Source organism: Pinus tabuliformis, chromosome 2_2 (assembly GCF_031772625.1).
Source record: "Pinus tabuliformis cultivar Carrire ecotype Pingquan chromosome 2_2, CPIR1, whole genome shotgun sequence".
NCBI classification, from domain to species: domain Eukaryota; kingdom Viridiplantae; phylum Streptophyta; class Pinopsida; order Pinales; family Pinaceae; genus Pinus; species Pinus tabuliformis.
Genome location: NC_142300.1, coordinates 48,960,291 through 48,983,443, shown reverse-complemented (window position 1 = coordinate 48,983,443; position 23,153 = coordinate 48,960,291). Strand labels below are relative to the sequence as shown.

Sequence of the window (23,153 nt, the reverse complement as noted above, 5' to 3'; positions counted from 1 at the left end):
CACTTGTGGACGACTGGTTGATAAGAACCAGGGTCTAACCTTACGGTAGATCTGTGTACTGCAGTGTAAAAATCGCCCCGTTTCAGGAGGAAAGAGCGTACCCTTAACTTGAATTGGGATCGATCTTCCGCAGTGTATTCACTCTCTGGTTCGAGTCGGAGCCAAATTATTGACATAAACTCAGATTCACCTAACCCAGCTATCGATTTCCTATGGGGGCTTTGTGCTGTTCCATTATAGCCCCATTCTCTGGTTTGCAGTGCTATGGCAGCGCCAATCTCTGTTCCAGAAACCCACATAAAAAGGAAAAAACCAGTAATCAGTGCAGGATATTTGTCTGCAAAACTTTGCGATGGCTTCTCTATCCCCAAAGGGACGACGATTTCGTCTTCATCAGTTGTTGCTGCAGAGCAAATTGTCGAGGGCACGATCCGTGAGCGTCTCAAAGGCAAAGCCGACCCATTTAAGCCGATCGGTGATTTACCAGCTAAAAGCTCTGACTGAGGAACCACGACATGCAACAGAGCCGGCTGGGTTTCCACCTCTGATCTTCTTAGAAACCCCAACTTCAGCAAAGAATAAGAAACCCCTACTCTCAACGGCGCAACGAAAGCCGATAAAAGTCGTGCGGAATCAGGCTTTGGGTTTAAGGAACCACCGAAAGTTTGGCAAACGCAGGAAAAACGAAGCGAAGCCATTGCCGTCGCAGAGATCTCTCCTTTCAAAAACTTCAGGTACTTGTTGTTCGTGTATATAGTTTTAAATATTAAATATAAATTTATTATTAAATTGTTATTATTATTATTTAAATTAAAAATTTATTATTTAGAAAATTTGAATTTTAAAATGATTAAATTATAATTTAGTTTTAATTAATTATTGTGTTGATAGATGTTTTCAATTTAATATGGAAGAGATGATGTAGTTTTTGTGTAGATATTTAAATATTAATTCAATATAGAAAAAATGTTGTAGTGTCCATGAAATGAACCATTATATTAAAAAAATATATTAGAAAAAATGTTGTAGTGTATATAAAATGAATCATTATATAAAAAAAAACACAACGTGGCTCAATTATTATTTATTTTTACACTCATTTAAGGACACTACATCTCTCCATATCGACCTTTAGAGCGTCTCTCCACCAAATAATTTTTTGGCTGGTAATTCTCTTAAATATTTTGGTCATTTTTAGGGGTTTTAGAGCATCTCTAGATGCAATAATTTTTTAGCTTGTAATTCTCTTAAATATTTTGGTCATTTTTTAATATACATTAGTGTCTATTTTATCCTAAATCTAATATAATGAACATTTGTTGGACTAGTAAGTTTAAGTTAGTTATTTTGCACAATTTGAGTGTTGAGATTTTTAAGGACATTAAATCCATTTGTGCATTCAAAAAAAGACCTCAAACAATGTAAAATCATAACATAACACAACAAAAAAAACAAAAACACAGAATAAATAAATTTCACCTTTTGAAAAATGATATATATATATATATATATATATATACAGAATAAATAAATTTCACCTTTTGAAAAATGATATATATATATATATATATATATATATATATATATAAAATAAAACTAAAAACATCAAATAATTAAGCCCCCAATTTGTGACGAATATTCTTTTTTTAAGACAAGAGAATTTGCAACTTTCCTTGATATATGCAATGCCTGGCAAGTCACATATATCAAAAACTTATAGCTCAAGCTAGGATGAAGATGTGCAGATATGACTACAATATACCACACTTTAACACCTCTCAATTCACATATATTAGAAACTCATACCTCAACCTAGGACCGAGAGGTGCAGATATGATTACAACATACCAGACTCTAATGAGATACCTAACCTTGTGCTAAGACCCTTTGACTTTATCATGGAGATTCTTACTCTATGTCTGGTTACAATACCATGGGCCAATACCATAGCTTACTAATACCACAACCTCAAAAAACCATAAGTCATGTTCATATAACACGTATATGATATTTTTTATAAAAATAATTGATTTAATTAAAAGAAAAGAAAATACATAACTAGTTTTGAGATAAATCTCAACCTTTGATCTATAACTACACTAATAATATTATTGAATATTTCATTGAGGTTAAATCTCTAACATCCATTTAATAATGAATGATAATGAAATTTAAATTCTAGATGTTTTATTTCAAGAAGCTCTATTCACAAATGGACCTAAATCTATTCCCAAATAGACACACCTATGAACGACGCGCTATTTGCCTCCCCACTCGGGTTCGACCCACTTACATGTTGCGTTGCCGACATTTGACACAGCTATATTGAGCATCAGACCATTGTATATATTGTAAATTGTGTTATGGGGTTAATATAAAGCTTCTTCAGAGGGACTACCCCCCTCATTTTCTTTAAATATTAATTTTAAACAATTTAGAGATAACCATCAATAACAAGTGCTACATGGTACTTTAGTCCCCACCAATCAAGTTAAAAATTACGTTATGAGAGAAATTGCATAAAAAATTACAACCTACATTAGTCATTATTAACTGAATTAATAATGATTAATAGACAAATGGAATCCTATAATCTTTCTTTGGGAGAAACTAATAAATTGACATGTGAAGTGAATAAATTAATTTTTTGCTAAGTTACATGGATTTGCATAAATTTTGGTGAGTAGTCACTATTAGTAAGTCTACAAATAGCGTTACTCCAATATAGGTGCCGAGAAAAACATAAATAATGGTGAGAAATATTTTTACTAAATATATTTATTTATATCTTATGGTGAGAAGTAGTTCATGGTAAATATGTTATTTACTTCCTTTAAAGTTTCAAATAAAAATCACTACACAACTATTTAAAAATAATGCATAAATATATTAACAATATACATAAATTATGGCATAAAATATGTGAGATAGTTACTCACATGGCATTATTATGTGCAAAAACTGCAATAAACCCAAGTTATGGTCCAATCAAATGTTTGAAAATTAATTAATTTAATCAAATGAAATAACTTGTGATTTACCGCGAAAAATCTCTCATAAAATTAATATAGATTACAGAAGCCTCAATTCAACAATTAATATATTTATTTTTCAAAATTAGACATTATAAATTACATAAGTCAACAGTAATCAACAATCAAATCCATTGCTAAAATAGATAACTAATAACGTCAGTGGATAACTAATAACGTCAGTGTAGACGAGTTGGATATGAGAGTGAAATGACCAGTTGGATATGAGAGTGAAATGTCATTAGAAAAAGTTAAGAATAAAAATTATTTCGAGGACGACTAAACGTCCAAATATAATAATTTAATAATAATGACATTAACATCTCGTTCTGGGTTGATGAACTCGCTCACAGCAATTTAGATGATTTATATTTACCAATTAATCAAACAGGTATGTGTGGTAAATATTGGAGAGCAATTCTCCGCGTGTTTGTGCTGGGAAGGTCCCGACCACCTGGATGATTATTTTAGAAGAGTAAGCTTTAATAAACAATCCGTCCAACTGAACAAACGATGAAAAGCCAGTGCACTTGGATTTATCTGTGAATTATGTATTAAATTTTCCGTGCAATCCAATCCTTTACGTTAGGCTGGGCTGGCAGAACAGCTTAAAGAAACAGAAACAGAGCATGAGTGGATAGTTTTACTGCTGAAAAATTGTAGAGAAGCCAAGATGAGCTCAAATTTAAACCTGATTATGACTATTATAGGATTTGCAATGAGCATTATGTTTATCATCTTCGTATTTTTTCGTCTTCTCTGTGTCAGGCTCAACTCAAGGAGATTCCAAGAAAGAGGGATCAATGGACAATTCGGAATGGTAAGTGGTTCCTTAAAACTTATCTTTGGTTTCTTCTTTTTGTTAATGATCCTTCCCTGCTGCATATGACTGAAACCACATCCTAGGACGAGGAAACCTAAAACTTCATCTGGGTATTGCTTAATTATGGTTTAATATATTGCCTATCCAGTTTGTATATTAAGGGTTAGACTTCTTGGGGACTCATTTGATTACTTTTAAGTTCAGAGAGTTTGCGTTGATGATCTTTCAAGACAACTGCAGTTATTTTACTTAGGTTCACGGCTAGATTTCGTGCACTTAATCCAGTACTGTTAGCATGTATGATCTGGAAGCTATCAAGCATATTAGTCAGGTGGTTATTTGTTCAATTCCCATCGAATCACATCACTTTCGTATGCCCTTGGTCGGTTTGTTTCAATAAATCACCTGAATATCCTAGCTTGTCCGGAATGTTGGAAAATTGTATTATATGAAGCCACTCATTTTTCTCTTATTGCATCTGTGATTCTGTTGGGACATTGGGAGAAGGCAAACATTGCAAACACTCACTCTGACTTTTGAGACATGTCAAAGTCGAATTGCTCCCACTGCGTTGATCGACCCTACCAGTGTCCTGCATTGCAGTTTTGTGACTCTGACTTTTGAGACATGTCAAAGTCGAACCGCTCCCACTGCGTTGATCAACCCTACCAGTGTCCTGCATTGCAGTTTTGTGAAGTTATTGTTTGGCATTTGTTTAGGAGCAAATTCTGGAATATTTTTGAGAAATAAGCACTGCAGCAGGTGCCACAATTTGATAGAAAAGTCTACATTTTTTCTCTTCATGTCCAGATTTTGCTTTCTATTATTGTGCTCAATAGGGTCCCATTATTGCCTAATTTTTGACGATTTATGTTGTATGATTATCCACCTTGGGAGCCGACAACTATCTTCAGCAAAGGTCTACTGTAAATGCCATCTCCCTCTTGCAATGCAGAAGAGGGTTTTCATCGGAGCTTTTTGTAAATTTATAAAATGCGTCTTAAAGCTGGTCTATAAAAAACTGATTGATTCGAGTTGATTTTCAGCGGCCATTCAGGTACTGTCCTGAATGTAGTTATTCAACCATGTCCGCTGCTTGCTAGACCAGAATCGCTTTCAGCGTTGGCTGAATCCATTTTGTCATTCAATTGTAGAATTGCACTGATTTCATGCAATATCAATCACAAGTCTGCATTAAGTTTGGACTGCACTCTGAGGTTAAATGCTTGTACTCAAATTCCTGGAGGAGCTGATCTTGTTGCTGTTTACTCAATAGAAAAGTTATACTGGTAACTGGAGGCTTAGGTGCTCCAGTTCATGTTAATTCTTACTTGATGCACCAAATTTTTCAAATGACAATCAGATCTACGCATGGTAGCAGAGATCAGCCATATTATAGAGTTTGGACTGTTCGTTTCCCATTATTGTTGTGTTACTGTATAACAATGTTGAAAAACGAAGATTCCTTTTTTTTTCTGTCAATCAGTGTACATCATCTGGGCCCGAAGAACTTCACAATCTTGGATGATTTTTGAAGGGAGAAGTATCCTATTTTTTTTCAAAAAGAAATTCCTCCATATCCTGTTTTTTTCTTCAATCTTTTGGGAGAAACAATGTCAAGGCACATTTCTTGGAATCCAAACATGTACTCAGAATTGACATGCAAACCTTGAAACCATAACTACTAAAATAGCAGCATCGTAAAACTGCTCGCATGTTGGCCGAAAGGGATTCATTGGAATCATGAGCTTGCAGGGACTAGGAATATGTAGGTAACTTTGACGCGTGGGCTCTGGAACTCCGGCTCCTAGAAAGTAGGAGAACTGCTAAAAATAACAAGTTTTCGGAATCTCACAAAATTGACTGTGTAGCAAGGTCTGATCATTGTGAAGTCCTGGATGTATCTGTAATTGAACCAGCATGATGAAATCAAACTGGATATCAACCCTTCTGTTGCAGCTGCAACTTGTGGGTTAACAAGACCTCAGCCCATTCAGAAATGATTTAAATGTTATTGTAGCAACAATGAGTACTCCAAATGGTTTATGTACCGTGTGTATGGAGGATGCTATTGGACGGTTTAACTATCAGGGCTGGTTTTAGAGCTCATGTGTAATTGAGGGTGCTATTTTTGCAGGCAATGGAAGGAAGTAGTAGCAGAGGAACATCTAAAATCAACAGTGAGTTAAACTAATGCGGAATTAATCCAGTAATATGCAGAATACTATTCTAATGTAAATGGTGATGAAGAAGAAATACCAATGGAGAATATTTTATTATTTAGCTCTAGTACTATTAAGTTTTTACTTATGTCATCAATTCTTTGTTTAAATTTTGGCTCTATTGCGACATATTTAACACCATTGCAAAGTTTGATCCTAGTGGTTTTGTAGTTCTAAGCATTCCAATTTTGCTAGCAAACATGGATTTCCTACGATGATGAAATATTCTATCAAATTATTATTCATTTTTAATATTTTTAAAATCTATGATTCCAAGGTTTCTGTACTCATCGTATTTGTTCGGTCAATCTTTTTTTCTTCCTTCTGTATTTGAGGTCTATCATAGCAACTGTGTTGTACAAAAGTTGTGACCTTGGTTATTTGATTAACATGTATTGCATGCAGAGCACTGTTAGAGGATAGTGGTAAGATTTGGTTGATTCAAAATTTTACGTTGCCAAGTGTATATAGTCTAGTGGTTTGGTTCTCTTTCCTAAGTGGCAGTTTGCATGGTTTAGACTTTAGTCTATTCTGTCTGATGCTAAACATTTTGCCAAATCACTGCTATGGCTGATAACATTCCTGTCATAATCTGGGTTTGGCCTGCTTTGCATCATTAATGTTTACTGTTACTAGTAACTACATCCTTACAATAGTCTGACCAAGAATGGAAAAATATCATTCTTTTTTCCTTGGTATATGTTATGCTCAACACAAGCATTGAACTTTTGAAAGATTACGTGTTTATTGGAGTAAATTCTTCTTTGGCCTATGAGCAAGTTCTGTTCTTTTGTTTGAGGATCTTAAAATTCAGTCATATATTCCGGTTATAATTGAAGTTGATAATGTCCCCATCTTACTCTATAGCTAGAGCGTGGAATCAATGGCATGGAACCGACTGTGGTAGCAACATTTCCCACTGTCAAGCATAATCATGATCTTTTTACTTCAAGAGAGGATGCCCTGTAAGTACTTGTTTCTATAAACATGCTCAGCTGTAATCATTACAAAGCTTCTTCCTTTTAGCGATGAATTTTTACCATTTTTATTAATTTAATTGGTCATAGCATGATGATATTAGAGTTATTTATTGAAATAAACTCCTTTTGCCATGGCACTTCTTTAAATTTAAACTCTGTAGTCTTTTTTTGGTAAGGGTAAACACTTATTTGATTTGGGAAAGGCTATGAACCCCAACTCCGCTTTTTTTTTCCATAAAATAAATGTACTTTTATTTCAGAGGAAATTCAAGTACAATCCTTAGGTGCTTTGTGCTATCCACAAGTGAAACAAAAATGGCTCATAACTAGAGCTAGAAGGTAGGACGAACCTACACAGCTGTGGCACAGGTCTATTGAGACCATCAAACTAAACAGCACTTGACACAACCAAAGGTAATACATGAAATAAGCATAATCAGGTCTAGAGAATAAACAGCAGTCGCACATGTCCTTCAAAAGCAGCAGATTAACCAGTACATGCCAATCAGCTGTAAGAGAAAGACAGTTACATGTCTCAGAATTGTCTCTTGCTCCTGCGAAGCTATTACCCCCCACTAATTCCTCCAGAAATAACTTGTTTATATCATTGAGTAATGCATCCTTAGATAAAGTATCAGCATCAGTATTTAGTTTGTTGAAAATGCGCTTGAAGCTGATACCCTGAAATTGTGCTGAGATTGTCTTTAGCTGTTGTGCTATATGAAGCGGAGCCAAGTTAAACACGTGGTGACCAGCAGTCATACATTAAATTGTTAACTTAGAGTCCCCAAAAAATCTGCAGAAACAGGATATTTCTGTTTAAAAGTGTATTCAATCTTTAAATTCGGCCTGGTTATTGGTAACATGACCCGGATTATGGATATGCCTTTTCTGAGATATAGTGAGAGTCCAACAAAACCCAGCCTGCAGGTTTGTGCCTACCCTGACTGGCCCTGTTGAAAAATCCCCGAGGCATTGCCTTATTTACAGGAATTTCTTGCAGTTGACGAGGTCTCAGAGCTCTTGGACTTAAACAAGAAAGAAGTGCCAGAACCTGTTGAGTTACTTTGAAAGTGGCCCAGAGAGTATCCAAAAAGATACTAGCATTGCACGCCTGCCAAATTCCCCAAGTGGCCAGAAAAGGTAACCCTGACTCCACATTATTGTAGTAAAGCCCACTTTAACATGTGGACCATCAAACTCAGCCAGGTCGTGCACATGATCATGGTTCTATGCCTGGCAGGATTTGACCGTGGGTCATTATTCTGGTGATGTTGAACACACAATCCAGTGGACCGAAATCTGTACTATTATATTCTGAACTCTTTCCATGATTAATTGAGTTGGTTCTACACCCTAGCTTCTTGTTATAATCCCATTTATTTAGTTTCAAGTAAATTTCGAAGAATTATATCATCTGGGTCAGTTCCAGGCTTGAGCTTCTTGCTTTAATCCCATTTATTTCTTTTCAAGTTCTGTTCCGAGAATTGCATGTATCATCAATATATATCAGTTTGCCTTAGGTGTCTATAATTTGATAAAGAGATGCTCTAGTAGTGAGGAGTCACAAAGCCCTATACAACGGCTTTGTTAGTAAACACAATTGTAATAGAACTCGTTCCAGCTAATGAAGAAGCTATTATTTGTTGTCTAGGTTTAAATGTAGTCCTATGTAAGTTAAGGTTATTTAGAATGGACCTTGCTTTATTTGGATAATTTCTAGGATGAAGTATGCAAACTAATGTTGGATTTGAGAAATAACTTCAGCATAAGATGCTGAAGCCCCACTTATATTACAAGACCCTGATTCTCAGTTCAGGAATGCCTATACTGGGGCATCCTTTGATAAAAACAGAGTACATGGTATTTATTTAGTGGCTGTGATTATGCTTTAGAATTACAAATAAGTGATAAAGATCGTGATGCTTGCATTCTTCGCTCCTACCTTCAATCAAATCCATGTCATAAATGTGCTCTGAAAGTTGTAGAAAGCTTGCTACAGTCCTTTGTGATTTACTGTATCATTTGTCAGAAGTCTACAAAACCAGATCAACATATTCATTATGAAACACTCCTCTTTATGTCATCTTCCTTTTCCTCTTGTGTTTCTTGCCTTTTTCTAACCTTTATTATCTATAGTTTTGTATTTTTTCTCCTTGCAACCTTAGCAAATTTCTTCTTGAAGTATGACATTAATAGTCCATATCAAAACCTTGTTAATGTTTGTAGCATCCAAAGGTCTTCTGTTGAGGCTAAGTGTCAAGCATGTAGGAGAGAAGTCCTCTTTAGGTGCTTTGTTCGAGAGGAGCAAGTAATATGATTTCTTTCCTAAGATTTAACTTAGGAAAACCACATTAACTAATTTAATTATTTAAGTGACTTGGATCTAATATCAACCATTGATAGTTAGGATTTACTCCTAGCTGTTTATCACTTTGGAGATTAAGGGTTAGGGATTTTGCTCAATTGGAAGTCATAAAAGGATCCTAAGGGAGAGGATGAAGACCCATTTGTTTTGGAGAGATTCTAGCAGATTTGCATATTGCAGGTTTGTGATAGGCTGAAGAAATCAAAAAGTGAGCAGCAAGGAGAATTTTCTGAGCACACAAGAAGTAGCTGACCACGTGTGAGAGGACGAGAGCACCCAGTAGGCTGAGCTGAGCAAATTTCCAGTATAGAAAAGTCCACGTGTGACGGTTGTATAGGTTTCAGGTTGCACATGCGAACTAGGGAAGGGAACAGCTACACGTGTGAGGGGCCGTGAAGGTTTCTGAGGCATGTATGAGGGCACAGGTAGTGTGGGAGTGCTGCAAGTGTGGAGCAAAGGTTGCAGATCTGTGCAGGAAATTTTCTGGAAAATTTCAGGTTCAATCTTGTCGTTTTTTCGTGTACTTGGGAGGGCCATTTTCCCTATGAGGGGAGCCATAAGTTTTCTGGAGAAAATTAATGAAGGAGAATTTGTTGGGTTGAATTTACTATTTTTTAATGGCTGTTTGTGAATGATTTTCAGCATAAATTTTCCGCTGCAATTTTTCTTCCTATTTAAAAGTTGAAAACACTGGTATATTTGTTTTCACAATTTGAAAAGAAATTATTTTTTGGGTATATAAAATTGTGAATAAAATAAATTAGATCTGGTGTTAAAAGTTCAACATGGTATCAGAGCTCTAGAAACCTTGAGGGAGAAGAAGTTTAGTAGCACAAGGGTTTACAACAACATATTTTATTTTTGCGCTGAAGGGTTTTTGACTTTGTTAGTTTTGAAATACCCAACAACTAATTTAGTGAATTTTCAGCAATGAAAGAAATTGAAACTGAACCCTTCAAATACATTCACCAAACATGCTGAGTATTCTAACCTAGCATGCACAGTGGAAAATAAAATATAAAGACAATGACACCAAAAGTTACCCAGGAAACCCCAACTGGGAAAAACCTGCATTGTGTGTGCTCTTTATTTCTTCTTCTTCAGCAATTGCTCCATTCAGAAAATTACAAAGACGAGGGAGAAACTTCCCTTTCACAACTTTTGAAAAACCCTCAGCACCTTTCCTGGACTACACACTTCCCTCTCGGCCCTCTCTCCCTGAGTGCAGCCCTCTCTGCCTGCATGCGGCCCTCTTTGCCTGCGCGCTGTATGGAATCCATACGGATCCATACGACCCTTTGCGCAGCCCTTCTGTGCTAATACACTTAGCTTGGTTGAAGGTGACAACAAGCTAGTAAATATGAGTGCAATGCCTCTTTTCCTTGCCCTCTCTGCGCTGGTTTGAGATTGCTGAACACACTGGCTGCAACTACTGAGAAGAACACACACAATTATGATGCACTAAGTAGCTCTGTCCACTAGCTGTCTTATCTCCCCTTTATAACTAGACCTGGGCCCCACTAAGCACTGCCAAAGTCTGAGAATACTTTTTAACATTAGGCTGAGATAAAATTGTAATTTGACTTTGGAAAAATAATTTTTTCCCAAGTCAATACATAAGAAACGATTAAAATCTGCAGTAGTGAAAATCTGGAGGTTCCTCTGCTAGTCTAGGCATCATAGACTAGACAAAACCCTTGCTCTCTAACTCCATTTAAAACTCTCTCTTAGAGAAGAAGTTGTTCTGTACTATGCCCCATTTATCTTTGAAGTACACAAATCTCCCTTTAGCAATGCTTAAGTCAAGATATCTGTTGTTTGCTCCTCTGTAGGCACACACTGAAGTCTGACTATACCCCTTTGAACACAATCTCTGATATGGTGGTATTGGATCTCAACGTGATTGGAGTGGTCATGAAACACTAGATTTTCAGAGAGCTTAATGCAATTATGATTGTCACAGTGAATCACTTTGGGCTCCAACTCTTGATTGAACAACCCAACAAGTAGCTTCCTCAACCAGATAGCCTCACAGGCTGCCAGGCTGGAAACGATGTAATTGGCCTCGGTTGGGCTCAGTTCCACAGATCTCTGCTCCCTGCTGAACTAGGAAACAACTGCCAACCCAACAATGAAGGTGAAACTTGAAGTGCTCTTGTTGTTTGTAGAGCTCCCTGTCCAATTTGCATGTGTGAAGCCTTCCAGCTTCAATCCATCTTTGGTCGGCTCAACCATGAACTGGCAAAATTGGTTAACTGTGAAACAAATGTTGGGTCATGTGTTCACCAGATACATCAATGACCCTATAAGCTGCTTGTAAAGTGTGGCATCAACTTGTTCCTCTGGTAGCATCCACCTTCATCTAGTTTGTGACTAGAGGCATGGTCATGGGCCTGCAATCCTACATGTGGTACCTCTTGAGAATCTCCAACGTGTACTTACCCTGTTGCAAGAAGATCTATCCATTACCTTGCCATAACGCCAACCCAAGGAAATAGTGCATTAGCCCTAAATTCTTCATCTCAATCTCCTTTGCAAGATCTCTCTTGCATTCCTGGATCATGCTGTTTGCTCCTGTCAATATTAGGTCATCTACATACAACCCTAGAATGAGTGGAAGACCTCCAACCATAATGTAGTACAGGTTGGGGCTCGCTTCACTCTTAGTGAAGCCTAATCCCAGAAGTAGCTATCTATCTGGGCATACCATGCCCTCAATGCCTGCTTGAGCCCATATAGGGTTTCCTTCAACCTGCATACATGCGTGTCTTTGCTGAAAGTCTCAAACCCATTAGGTTGCTCAACATATAACTCTTCCTCAACAACTCTGTTAAGGAAGGAAGACTTTATGTCCATTTGGTGGACCTTCCACCCCATCTATGCTGCAATTGCAATATAGTAATATGGTTCTAATGGACAAGTATCAGGCCACGGGTGTAAACATTTCATTGTAGTCTTCTCCTCAAGTTGAGAGAACACTTTGGCCATGAATCTAGCCTGGTACTTCTCCACACTCCCGTCAGCTCCATGCTTGATCTTTTAGATCCAACGTGATCCAACTAGTGATTTACCAATCGGTCTTGGCACTACCTCCTAGACGTCATTATGCATGATGGAGGAATACTCCTCCACCATGGCATCTCACCATACCTGTTGAGAGGCTGCCTCCTTGTAACAAAAAGGCTCTGAGTCTAGCAAATTAGTCATCAATGACATGTACCCCGTATACCTTTATGGTTGTCTACTCTGTTTGAATATGGAGTTAGCGGCTCCAACACTCTCCTGAGCCTCCTTGATCAATTGATTTTCCCACTTGGCTCATCTTCTCCCTGTGTTGGGAGTCTTTGGTTGAGTGGGATCCACTCGCTCTTCTCTCTCTTCCTAGTCCTGCGCTTTCTTCTCATCTGCATGCTGCTCGGCCTGCCCAACAAGTGGTTGTGACTGAATCTGTGCAGTTGGCTGAGCCTCTTGCTTGGGAGCTTGTTGTTCCTCCTCTTGTGCTGTAGCCTGCTTAGTCTCCAAGGAATTCCTGAGAGCCCTTTCCTCCTCAAACCTCACATCATGCCTGATCACGACCTTCCTGAGTATTGGGATGTACCCCTTGTACGCCTTGGACATCTTGCTATAGCCTACAAAAAATGCCCTTCTTTGTCGTGGGCTCCAGCTGCTTCCGGTTCTTAGAAGGCACATGGTAGTAAACAAGACTGCCAAAAATCTGGAAGTGAGATACATAAAGCTTCTTGCCTGTGAAAGCCTCCTTTGGTGTAACTTTGCCTAACACCCTATGTGGACTCATGTTTTGGAGAAAGACTGCAGTGTTGCATGCCTCTGCCCAAAGGAACATGGGCAGTCCTTGGTTATGCAATATGGCCTTTGCCGCTCTAACAATTCTCATATTTTGGCACTCAGCCACCCCATTCTGCTGAGGGTTATGGGGTGTGGTGAGCTCCCTCCCGATGCCCTCCTTGCCACACAAGTCGCTGAAGGTGTTGGAGATGTACTCCCCACTATTGTCTGACCTCAACGCCTTGATCTTTTTACATGTTTGGTTCTCCACCAAGGCTTTGAACTCCACAAACTTCGAGAAGACTTCATATTTCTTCTTCAGGAAGAAGATCCAAGTCTTTCTCAAGCGGTCATCAATGAATGTGACATAAGATCTATATCCCATAAGGGATGGAGAGGAAAATGGGCCATAGACATCTGAATGAACCAACTCCAAGATGCTCTTGGTCCTATTGTCTCTGCTAGGGAAGGATGTCTTGGCATACTTGCTATGTGTGCAACCCTTGCACACGTCATACTGGTCAACGCTGCACTGTGGCAGTTCTGTGGCTATCTCCCTGAGAATATTTAGCGCTCCATGGTGTAAGTGACCCATACGCCTATGCCAAAGCTCCCTAAGATCAATAATTTGCTCACTGCCTCCTCTGTTGCTCAATGCCGCGACTGTCTCAAACTGAAGCCTATAGAGGTTCTTCACGCTAACTCCAATCTGCTTGGTTGCTCCGAAGTTGTAAGGCTTTATGAAGGCCTTTCCTTTGCTGAAGATAACCTCATAAACCATGGCTTCTAGGGTTGAGACAAAAACAAGGTTTTTCTTCAACCTTGGGACGTAGAGGACATCACTAAGGTAGAGTGGGTTCCCAAACTCCCTCTCAAACTTGACAATCCCCACACCCTTGGCTAGGTACCTGTCATCATCTCCAAGCTCAATATGGAACTGCATGTCCCTCTCAGTCAATTGGCTGAAATACTCCTTGTTCCTGGTCATATGACAAGATGCTCCATTGTCAATATACCACACACTGCTAGCCACTAAGATTTCCAAGCAAGCTATAATTGAGAACTCCTCTCAAATTGATAGGAGAACTCGTCTACCTCTACAAACGCTAGTACATGGTCCTTCTTGGACCCCTTTTTCCTGTTGAAGGAAATGTAACTAGGTTTGGCTTCATAAATGTACTTTTGATATTTGTATTTATTAAAGAAAGGAAATGTTATTTTCATTATATTTGTCAATGAGTTTCTTGCTCATTGAAATAGGTCTAGCACATGTTAAAGTGCTATAGGTGAGTCAAAGAGTCAAAAGAAATGTTGAAGACCTTAAGGGCATGTTACACTATGTATACTTATGTATTAGAGTCAAAGAATATACCTCCAAGCAAAGTCAAGTCTCCTCCATGCAATGGCACCATCAAAAGAAGCAATCCAAAATAAATAGAGCAAGTTGCCCTTCTAGTTGGCCTAAAGGAGGGACATATCTCTATATATAGAGGTTGTCCACTCCTCCAATGTCAAGTTCACTCACCTCTGAAATCAGCGAAGGTAGAAGACCGAAAAGGAGAGAAGAAAACACAAGTTTAAGGAGCCTCTAGTGCAGCGAAGAAGGAGAAGTCATCACCGAGGGTTAAGGACTATTTCTAGGGTAAAACACAGCCACACGTGCGAGAAAGGAAGGGTCTTCCTGCGGTCATAACAACAACAACTCATAGTCAACATATCTCATCATTTGGGCTAGAAACATAGGCCTAAAAGGCCTCCCACTCAAGCGAAGAAACAAGGAAGAAAAACAAAGTTAATAGGACTGTCCTAAAGCCTATTACAGTCACACGTGCTAAGAGAAGGAGGATGTCTTTGTTATCATAACAACCCTCCCATTACAGTCATACAAGTTCGTTGGTTGGTGAAGAAAAGGAAGACATCATCCCGTGTGAAAGGGTCTCATCAAAGATCAAGGATACGTGTCCCTTTTAGAGCAAGTGCAACAAGATCTATCAACAGTTGAAAGAAGAACGAAGTGCCAGAAGGAGGACGAAGTGTCGGGGAACAAAGTGTCGGAAGGAGAAGGACAAAGTGCCGAGGAGACAAAGTGTAGAAAGGAAGAAGGACTTGACTTGTGCTTGGAGGATGCTTTGGTAAGGGGTCTAGGGTTTGGCATTGATCAATAAGAAGCTTCGATAAGAGAAATTTACTGAAGGGTTTTCCTCTTAAGAGAAGAGAGGTTTTGGCCTTGATAGAGAGCCAACATCTTGTGTTCTTGTTCTTATGTTTTTGGTAGCAGTTTGATGAAATACACACACATGCATTAATAATAAGAAGAAGAAGATTGAGCTAACAAGACAAATTGTAAAAAGGCTTCACAAATTGTTATCAAGTCAAGAAGAATCACACTACACCTAATTGCCCCAGACTCTTCAACATGGTATCGGAGCTAAGGTGACACATCAAGGAAAGGGCATCTCAAGAACACTCATAAGGTGACTCATCAAGGAAGAAAATCTCAAGAACATCTACAAGATTGAAGCATCAAGCCAAGAAGTCTCAATCACTTCAAGGACAAGAAGGTCTACCATCTATCATTCATGAAGGAAGACTACAAAGCAAGAAGACGAGCCTTATATAAAGGCACCTACAAGAAGAGCAAATCAAAGGACCTACATCATCTACAAGCCTTCAAGTAAATCTCATCATCAAGTCAAGTCCACTTGGAGAAAGCAACTTGAAGAACATGAAGATCTAAGGAAGGCAAGCCATCAAGTCTTCAAGGAGAAAGCAAGTCCACTACATCTCAAAATCTATCATGTAAGTATATGTCCCCTTCTGAATATACATCAATGTCTTTTTGCAAGGAAAGCAACAAATTGGTAGGTACCAATAACTTTCTTGCATGGAAGAAGAAGACCGATTTACTTCTAAAGGAGAATGAACTTCTAGAACACATCAAAGGGAATATCACTATCCCTGCTAAGGAACAAACGCAAGCCTTAGCCAAGTACAATAAGGATGATACAAGAGCTCAAAGGATTCTAATAGAATCCATCAAAGACTCTCTCATTCCTTATGTCTCCAAACTTGAAACATCAAAAAAAATCTATGACAAGCTAATAGAGCTATTCTCGGTAAGCACAGCTGGAGAAGTGATGTCTCTTCGAAATGATTTATATAAGATGAAGATATCAAAGGAAGGAATAACTCCATACTTCATAAAGATCTCTGAGATGAGGGATCAACGTCAAGAGCTAGGAGAAGTCATGTTTGGCAGAGAAATGATAACCGTAGTACTCAATGCTCTACCCAAGGATTGGGGCAACTTCACATCAAGCATATATGCAAAGAAGGAAGCTACCCCACTAAGTGAATTATGGTCTCTATGCAAGATAGAGGAAATTAGACTCAAAGAAAAAGAGGATGTGGGATCAAAGGAGCAAGCATTTGCAACCATGGCCAAGAAAAAGGGAAAATTTGGCAAATTTGGTCCACGAAGAACAAACAATAGAGATATGTTCAAAATCCAATGCTTTGGATGGCAAGAATATGGACACTACAAAAGGAATTGTCCAAAACTTAAGAAGGACAACAACAACAAAAGAAAAATGGAATAAGCTCACATGACTCAAGAGGTGAAAGAAGAAGAAAAGAAGCAAAAGAAGGAAGATCATCCAGATCTCTACTATGACTAAGTCTACTTCTTTACTTAAAGTCTTCTTTCAAAGTTTTGAGTAATATAGGAGCATGTAGGAATAGAATAAAAATGCATGGCTAGAAACATCTTCTAGAATGTAGAAGCATGATGTACATAGAGTTCAAATTACTTGTGTAGAAGGAGCATTTAGAAATAGAACGAAATGCATGGTTAGAAATATCTTCTAGAATATAGGAGCATAGTGTACATATAGCTCAAGATATTCACATAGAAGGAGCATACCCATTATAAGACCTCATCCATGATAAAAGAATAAGTGATCATGATTGTAAATCCTAGAAGGCCACCATCATCAAAAGAAAGAAACATTTGTAGGATGAGGATCTACAAGATCCTATGACAAGAATCTTCAAAAGAAGGTTCATAAATAAGAGCAGATGTGTCAACAAGAATTCCATTCATGGAATACAAGGAAGAATGATGTGTAGGCAAGAATGGATGAAGCAAAGAAGGGCTACATCAATCAAGAAGGACCATCAAATGAAGCTGAGATGATCAAAGCAGAATCAAGATGAGGTATGTATGCACTAAAAGGTAAAGTCATGTCATCTTATATATTATTAAGTCATGGGAATAGATCTAAGACATGATCAAGTACAAAAGGATCTCTTTCACCGAAGACATACTCAAGAGCATGTACAAGTCAACAAGAGAAGTGCTCACATAAGGAGCATAAGGTTGTTGACTACTCCATGAAGCAAGAAAATGCTCTCCTAAGGAGTACAAAATTGCTAAGTCATGTAAAGAAGAAATGTTGACTAGCTCAAGTAAGCAGGAAAAGAAGAAATTGCTCTCATGGGAAAGTATAAGGTTGTTATCTAAACAACTCAAGAAGAAGCAAATGAAGAAAGAGATCAAGCATGTGAAGAACACCATGGTCATAAGGAATCACTATCCGACAAGATCCATTAAAGACATCTCCCGAAAGAAGGCATGACAACTTTGACAAAGGAAGAAAAAGATCAAAGGACCCTTCACACTTATGAAGGCCTTGGAGATAGTAAGGTACAGATAGATGATTCAAATCTACAAAGATGTCATGATGAAGAGGCCATCCAACAAAAGCGCTATCTAATGTTGAAGCAAGTCAGGATGAAGTCATGAAGGGCTACCAAAATCGAAGCATGGAAACAAGCAAGAACAACTAAGCATCTATGTGATAAGTATTCTAAAACATAGACATGATGACAAAGGAGTAGCCAGTTTATGAAAGAACCTGACACATATCTAGAAGGACACTTTCCATGAAGAAGCAATGACATGACAAGACAAGAAGGAAAGTGATCAATGGCCAGTGCCCTACCAAGAAGAAGTTAGAACAAAGAATTCATGACATCAAAGAAGGAGATCAAACAGCTGAAGGACCCACGAAGAAGTTGTTGATGAATGAACAAGTCCCTAGCTAACAGGGAGTTATAACAAGTTCCCAATTACAAAGGAACTTGGACAAGTACCTTGTCAGAGGATACTTGGGCATGTCTTCCTCAATTGAGAGGAAGAGATAGACATAACATTCTTGTCTTCACTTGGGAAGAAAGAATGGGAGGATTGGGTAATCATCTGGCATCCGATACTCTTTGAGGATGTGTAGGGCATCCAAGACAAGAGTAGGCAAGCGCAGTGATATTCTTTGAGGGTTGGGAACTCAAGAAAAGAATAGTCCTAGAAAGTCATACTTAGTGAACACTGGGTGGGTATGTACCTTGAGGGACAATGACTAGACATAAGTCATTGGTCTCGCCAACATTGTGCTCTGATTTATTGAGAGATAGAGTTGTCAGTCAAGGCCTTGCTGTGGAAACAATGTTGGTTACTATGATGCTATAATAGATGGATTTCCAATCCGGTTTCTCTTATTTGAATTCTTCAAGATTGAAAAATAGCCAAACAACTTGTAATGTTGTATGAATACCTCCCTAGTTAAGAGGGAGTGTTGAAGGAAATGGAACTAGGCTTGGTCTTTATAAATGTACTTTTGATATTTGAATTTATTCAAGAAAAGAAATATTATTTTTATTATATTTGTCAATGAGTTTCTTGCTCATTGAAATAGGTCTAGCACATGTTAAAGTGCTATAGGTGAGTCAAAGAGTCAAAAGAAACGTTGAAGACCTTAAGTGCATGTTACCCTATTTATACTTATGTATTAGAGTCAAAGAATATACCTCCAAGCAAAGTCAAGTCTCCTCCATGCAATGGCACCATCAAAAGAAGCAATCCGAAATAAATAGAGCAAGTCAGCCTAAAGGAGGGACAAACCTCTATATATAGAGGTTGTCCACTCCTCCAATGTCAAGCTCACTCACCTCTGAAATCAGCAAAGGTAGAAGACCGAAAAGGAGAAAAGAAAATGCAAGTTTAAGGAGCCTCTAGTGCAGCGAAGAAGGAGAAGTCATCACCGAGGGTTAAGGACTGTTTCTAGGGTAAAACGTAGCCACACGTGCGAGAAAGGAAGGGTCTTCCTGCGGTCATAACAACAACAACTCACACTCAAAATATCTCATCATTTGGGCTAGAAACATAGGCCTAAAAGGCCTCCCACTCAAGCGGAGAAACAAGGAAGAAAAGCGAAGCTAATAGCACTGCCCTAAAGCCTATTACAGTCACACGTGTGAAGAGAAGGAGGCTGTCTCCGCTGTCATAACAACCCTCCCATTATAGTCATACAAGTTCGTTGGTTGCTGAAGAAAAGGAAGACATCATTGTGAAAATTTCTATATCTACACATCAGAAATCCTACTGCAACCACTGGTTTATCATCTCCTACATGTTTTTACATTCAACAGGTTATTTAATTATTTAAATAGCGATGAAAACACTATTGTAGATTACACATACATACAAATCATGAACTGAAATAGAACGAGACAAATACACAAGGGACAGTTATTTTTGGACAAATGTTCCCGGAAAAACCTAACTCGGGAAAAATGGTGGAGTAGCTCTGAGGGTTTTCTATTATTAAGTAGTAGTTTTGAATAGAACTCTGGATGCCCTCTTAGTAATCGAGTTACAGAGATAAAAATACACTGGTAGAAACCTAAGTGAGATTACCTCACTTCACCTGGCAAAATCTCTCCGTTTCGGCAACTAGACTGGCTATCCCCGGCTACAACTGCACTGCCCCTTTGCAGTAGCTGCGTGGGCCTGCGTGGAGCACACTGGGACACTGTGTCAGCACTACGCTACCTCCTCTACCTCCTGGAGCTCTGACGTCATCCTTCTCGGTTGATCCTGCTACTCCCCGACTGAATTCGGATTTCTGCTGGAGGGTGGCTCTACCCCAACGCTGGAAATGCGTGGGCCCTTCCTGACCCAGAGTTAGTCTCCCTGGGTCTGCGCTGCCTCCTTTGGCGTCTCTCTGCTGTGTATTAGAGGCCCTGGAGAAGATCCTCCAACCTCAACTATCCCTGGCCCTTTGCTACAGCAGATCACTTGTCTGATTTTCTCAACAAACCTCGCCCCAGAAAAATCGAATAGAGTGATCTCTCAAGTGTATCTCCAACTGACCCTCAATCCTCCTCTTATACTTTTCCTGCTGATGAATCAACGACCGAGATTAAATCCCTAATCAACGGTTAAGATTAAAACAGAGTTGATCCTCGTCACTTAGAAGTTTCTCACCCATATTCTTATTAATACCCATTAATATTTTTAAATTCCTAAGTTTAGACTTAGGAACCCACTAAAAATATTAATTATTTTAATAACTCCTCATCCGAGTGGAATTTCTCCAAACGATTTCTTGGTTCTAGAGATCTCATGTATTCTAGCCCGTCCACAAAATTTTGGAGCTAGAGCACATCTGATGCTCTACACCAAAATCAACACTCCCTCTTAGTGAGGAATGTGCTCTAGCAATACTTCTCAATAGAAGTATTACCCTGATCCATTGCATCGGTCCTTTGTGCTACTGATGCTTGGCCTGCTGCCCTTCTTCCACTGCACTGCTGCATCTTGTACTACTGCCCATGACTCTGCCACTGTCACTGCTACACATGTACTGCAGCTTCCTTTCAAAATGCTGCATCATGCTGCCCATAGCACTACCACTGCTAACTGTTGCACTGCAACTCAGTTATTGAGAAGTAACTGAAACTTCACCCAAAAATTGACACGCTGGTCAGTATGGATGCCTCGTGATGCTAAAGCTACCTCTGCTGCTAATCGGCGTTGACCCTCCACTGCCACTGCAATCTGCAAACTGCTCTGTGCCTCTCGCATTGCTACAACATCCATTGCGTTGCCTCAGACTTTGGCACTCTAGCTCTGCCACTGTCGCTCCATCACACCTCGCTCCAACCGACACCTGTCATTTTGCTACTGTCGTTAAGAGCTCCCGTAGCCGTATGTGATACAAGAGTTTGGGTACCTCAAGGATCCTGCCGAGGTTCATGTAGTCCTCTCGACTACAACTCCATGTCGCCCCACCTCTTCTCCAAAGGCGCATGAGCACTCATGGCACAATCGTCATCCTCGCCTTCCCTGTCAGCTTTTGCTAGAGCAGCCTTCAATTCATAAGCTTCCTCCTTGCCCTTCTTCCGGGGGCACTGAGTGGCATAATGTCCAAGTTCCCCACACTTGAAGCATCTGACCTTGGAAATATCCTTCTTCTTCTGCTTCTGCTGCCCTTGCTGTCCTGATGATGCGAGAGCTGCATCCTCCTCCTCCTCCTTCTTGACCCGGGCTCCTTTGTCGCTACCCTCGCCTTGGTCAACCTCCTGATCTCTTCTTGTCGAAGAGCTGCCCACATCTCCTCCCAACTGGGGAGAGTCGCTCTGCCCAAGATACTTTGGACAAATGTCTCCCAGTCCTCGATGACTGCATTCAGGGCAATCCTGACCATGAACTCAGGATCTGGTGTAGACCCCACGGAAGTCAATTGGTCTCTAATCCCTTGCAACCTAAGGAGGAAGGGATCGATCTCTTCTCCCTTCTGCATCTGGTACTATCTCAACTGATTTTCTAATAGCATCTTCTGCTGGATGGAAGTGCCCTGGTACAAGGTGGTCAGCATCTCCCACATCTCCCTTGCTGTTTCTTTCTCAGCAATGTGTGGTACTACATGATCTTTGACCCCGTCTAGGATCATGCACTTGGCCTTCGCCTGGGCCTCCTCGTACTTCTTTAACGGATCAACGTTGACTGAAACAACAACTACTTTCAAGGCATAGTCCTTCATGCGATTTTTGTCAAGGACTGCTAGGATCCCGGCTGTAACGCCCTGCAGTTGGCTAGTCAACCAGGCGCGCCCTCTCACTGTGCGAAGTAGCCAAAGTCATGAACGAAGTCGTGGAGCGACCAAGGGCGCGACATTATGTTATGCGGATGAGTTGGGCGTTCCGAGTTTATATGGGCGAGCTGGGTAACTCGCACCATGAAGCCGACCGTGGACGAAGGCAAATGTAAGGGCGAGTTGGTGGGCGGTCCCGCACCGTGGGCGGTCCCGCGCCATGGGCGGGCCGACCACACAAAGGCGACATAACGTTTGTAAGGCGCGTGGTTGGAAGATAATATGGAGGGTCGGCCGAAGGGTGTAACACTCCACACGAAGGCATCGTATATATGCGTGGTGACTCTTGGCATTTGGAGCATCGACTTGGCATCGATCATTCGGTCTTCAATCATCGAACAAGAGGTGCGAGGAAGGTGATAAAGCCACAGCGAAGGTGTAGGCTATGCGCCTGCTCGCCGGGCAGGTTATACACGGTCTTGGCACGAGGTTTGAACGGTTGAAGGTGCGGGTGGAGGGCGTGCTAAGGCGCCCGCCCGCCGAAGTCTTGAACGAGTTTTGGGTTGTATCTCGGGTGAGGGCCATGCACGGGCGCGCCCGCCCGCCTTGACAAAGGAGCTTGTGTATTGTGTTGGAGGGTGAGACCACCGTGTGTGTGTGCATGGGTGGGCGCCCGACTCGGTTGTAACGCTGGTCGAGTATAACTCCTGGTCACTTGTAAAAATTCTCTCTCATATATAATAAAAGATTTACTTGCATATGAATGTGTTCATGCTGCTGTTCTATTGCTGATGTTTATAATGTTAATGGATTCCGCACATTAATGTTATGTTTATTCATGAATGAAGATGAATGTTAAGGCGTAGTTCGTAAAGTAAGATAACAATGGAACATGTTAATTACTTAGGTGGTGCCGCACCCGACCAATTAAACGAAAAAAGAATTGGGGGCGTGACAGGTGGTATCAGAGCAGGGTTGCTCATGATAGGTGAAGCTGATTCAGGGTTGA

The 23,153-nt window shown here is 39.8% G+C and overlaps 1 protein-coding gene across 1 annotated transcript in view; it reads left to right on the top strand.

Annotated features, from left to right (window-relative positions):
- Positions 1-3,394: 3,394 nt before the first annotated feature.
- Positions 3,395-23,153, top strand: part of LOC149191422 (uncharacterized) — a 90,204-nt gene continuing 70,445 nt past the window's right edge. The window contains exons 1-4 of the mRNA XM_089404254.1: positions 3,395-3,423; positions 3,801-3,852; positions 5,993-6,035; positions 6,945-7,042. Of these exons, the coding sequence (XP_089260380.1) occupies positions 3,836-3,852; positions 5,993-6,035; positions 6,945-7,042 (158 nt within the window). The 5' untranslated portion in view covers positions 3,395-3,423; positions 3,801-3,835. The remainder of the gene's footprint in view (positions 3,424-3,800; positions 3,853-5,992; positions 6,036-6,944; positions 7,043-23,153) is intronic.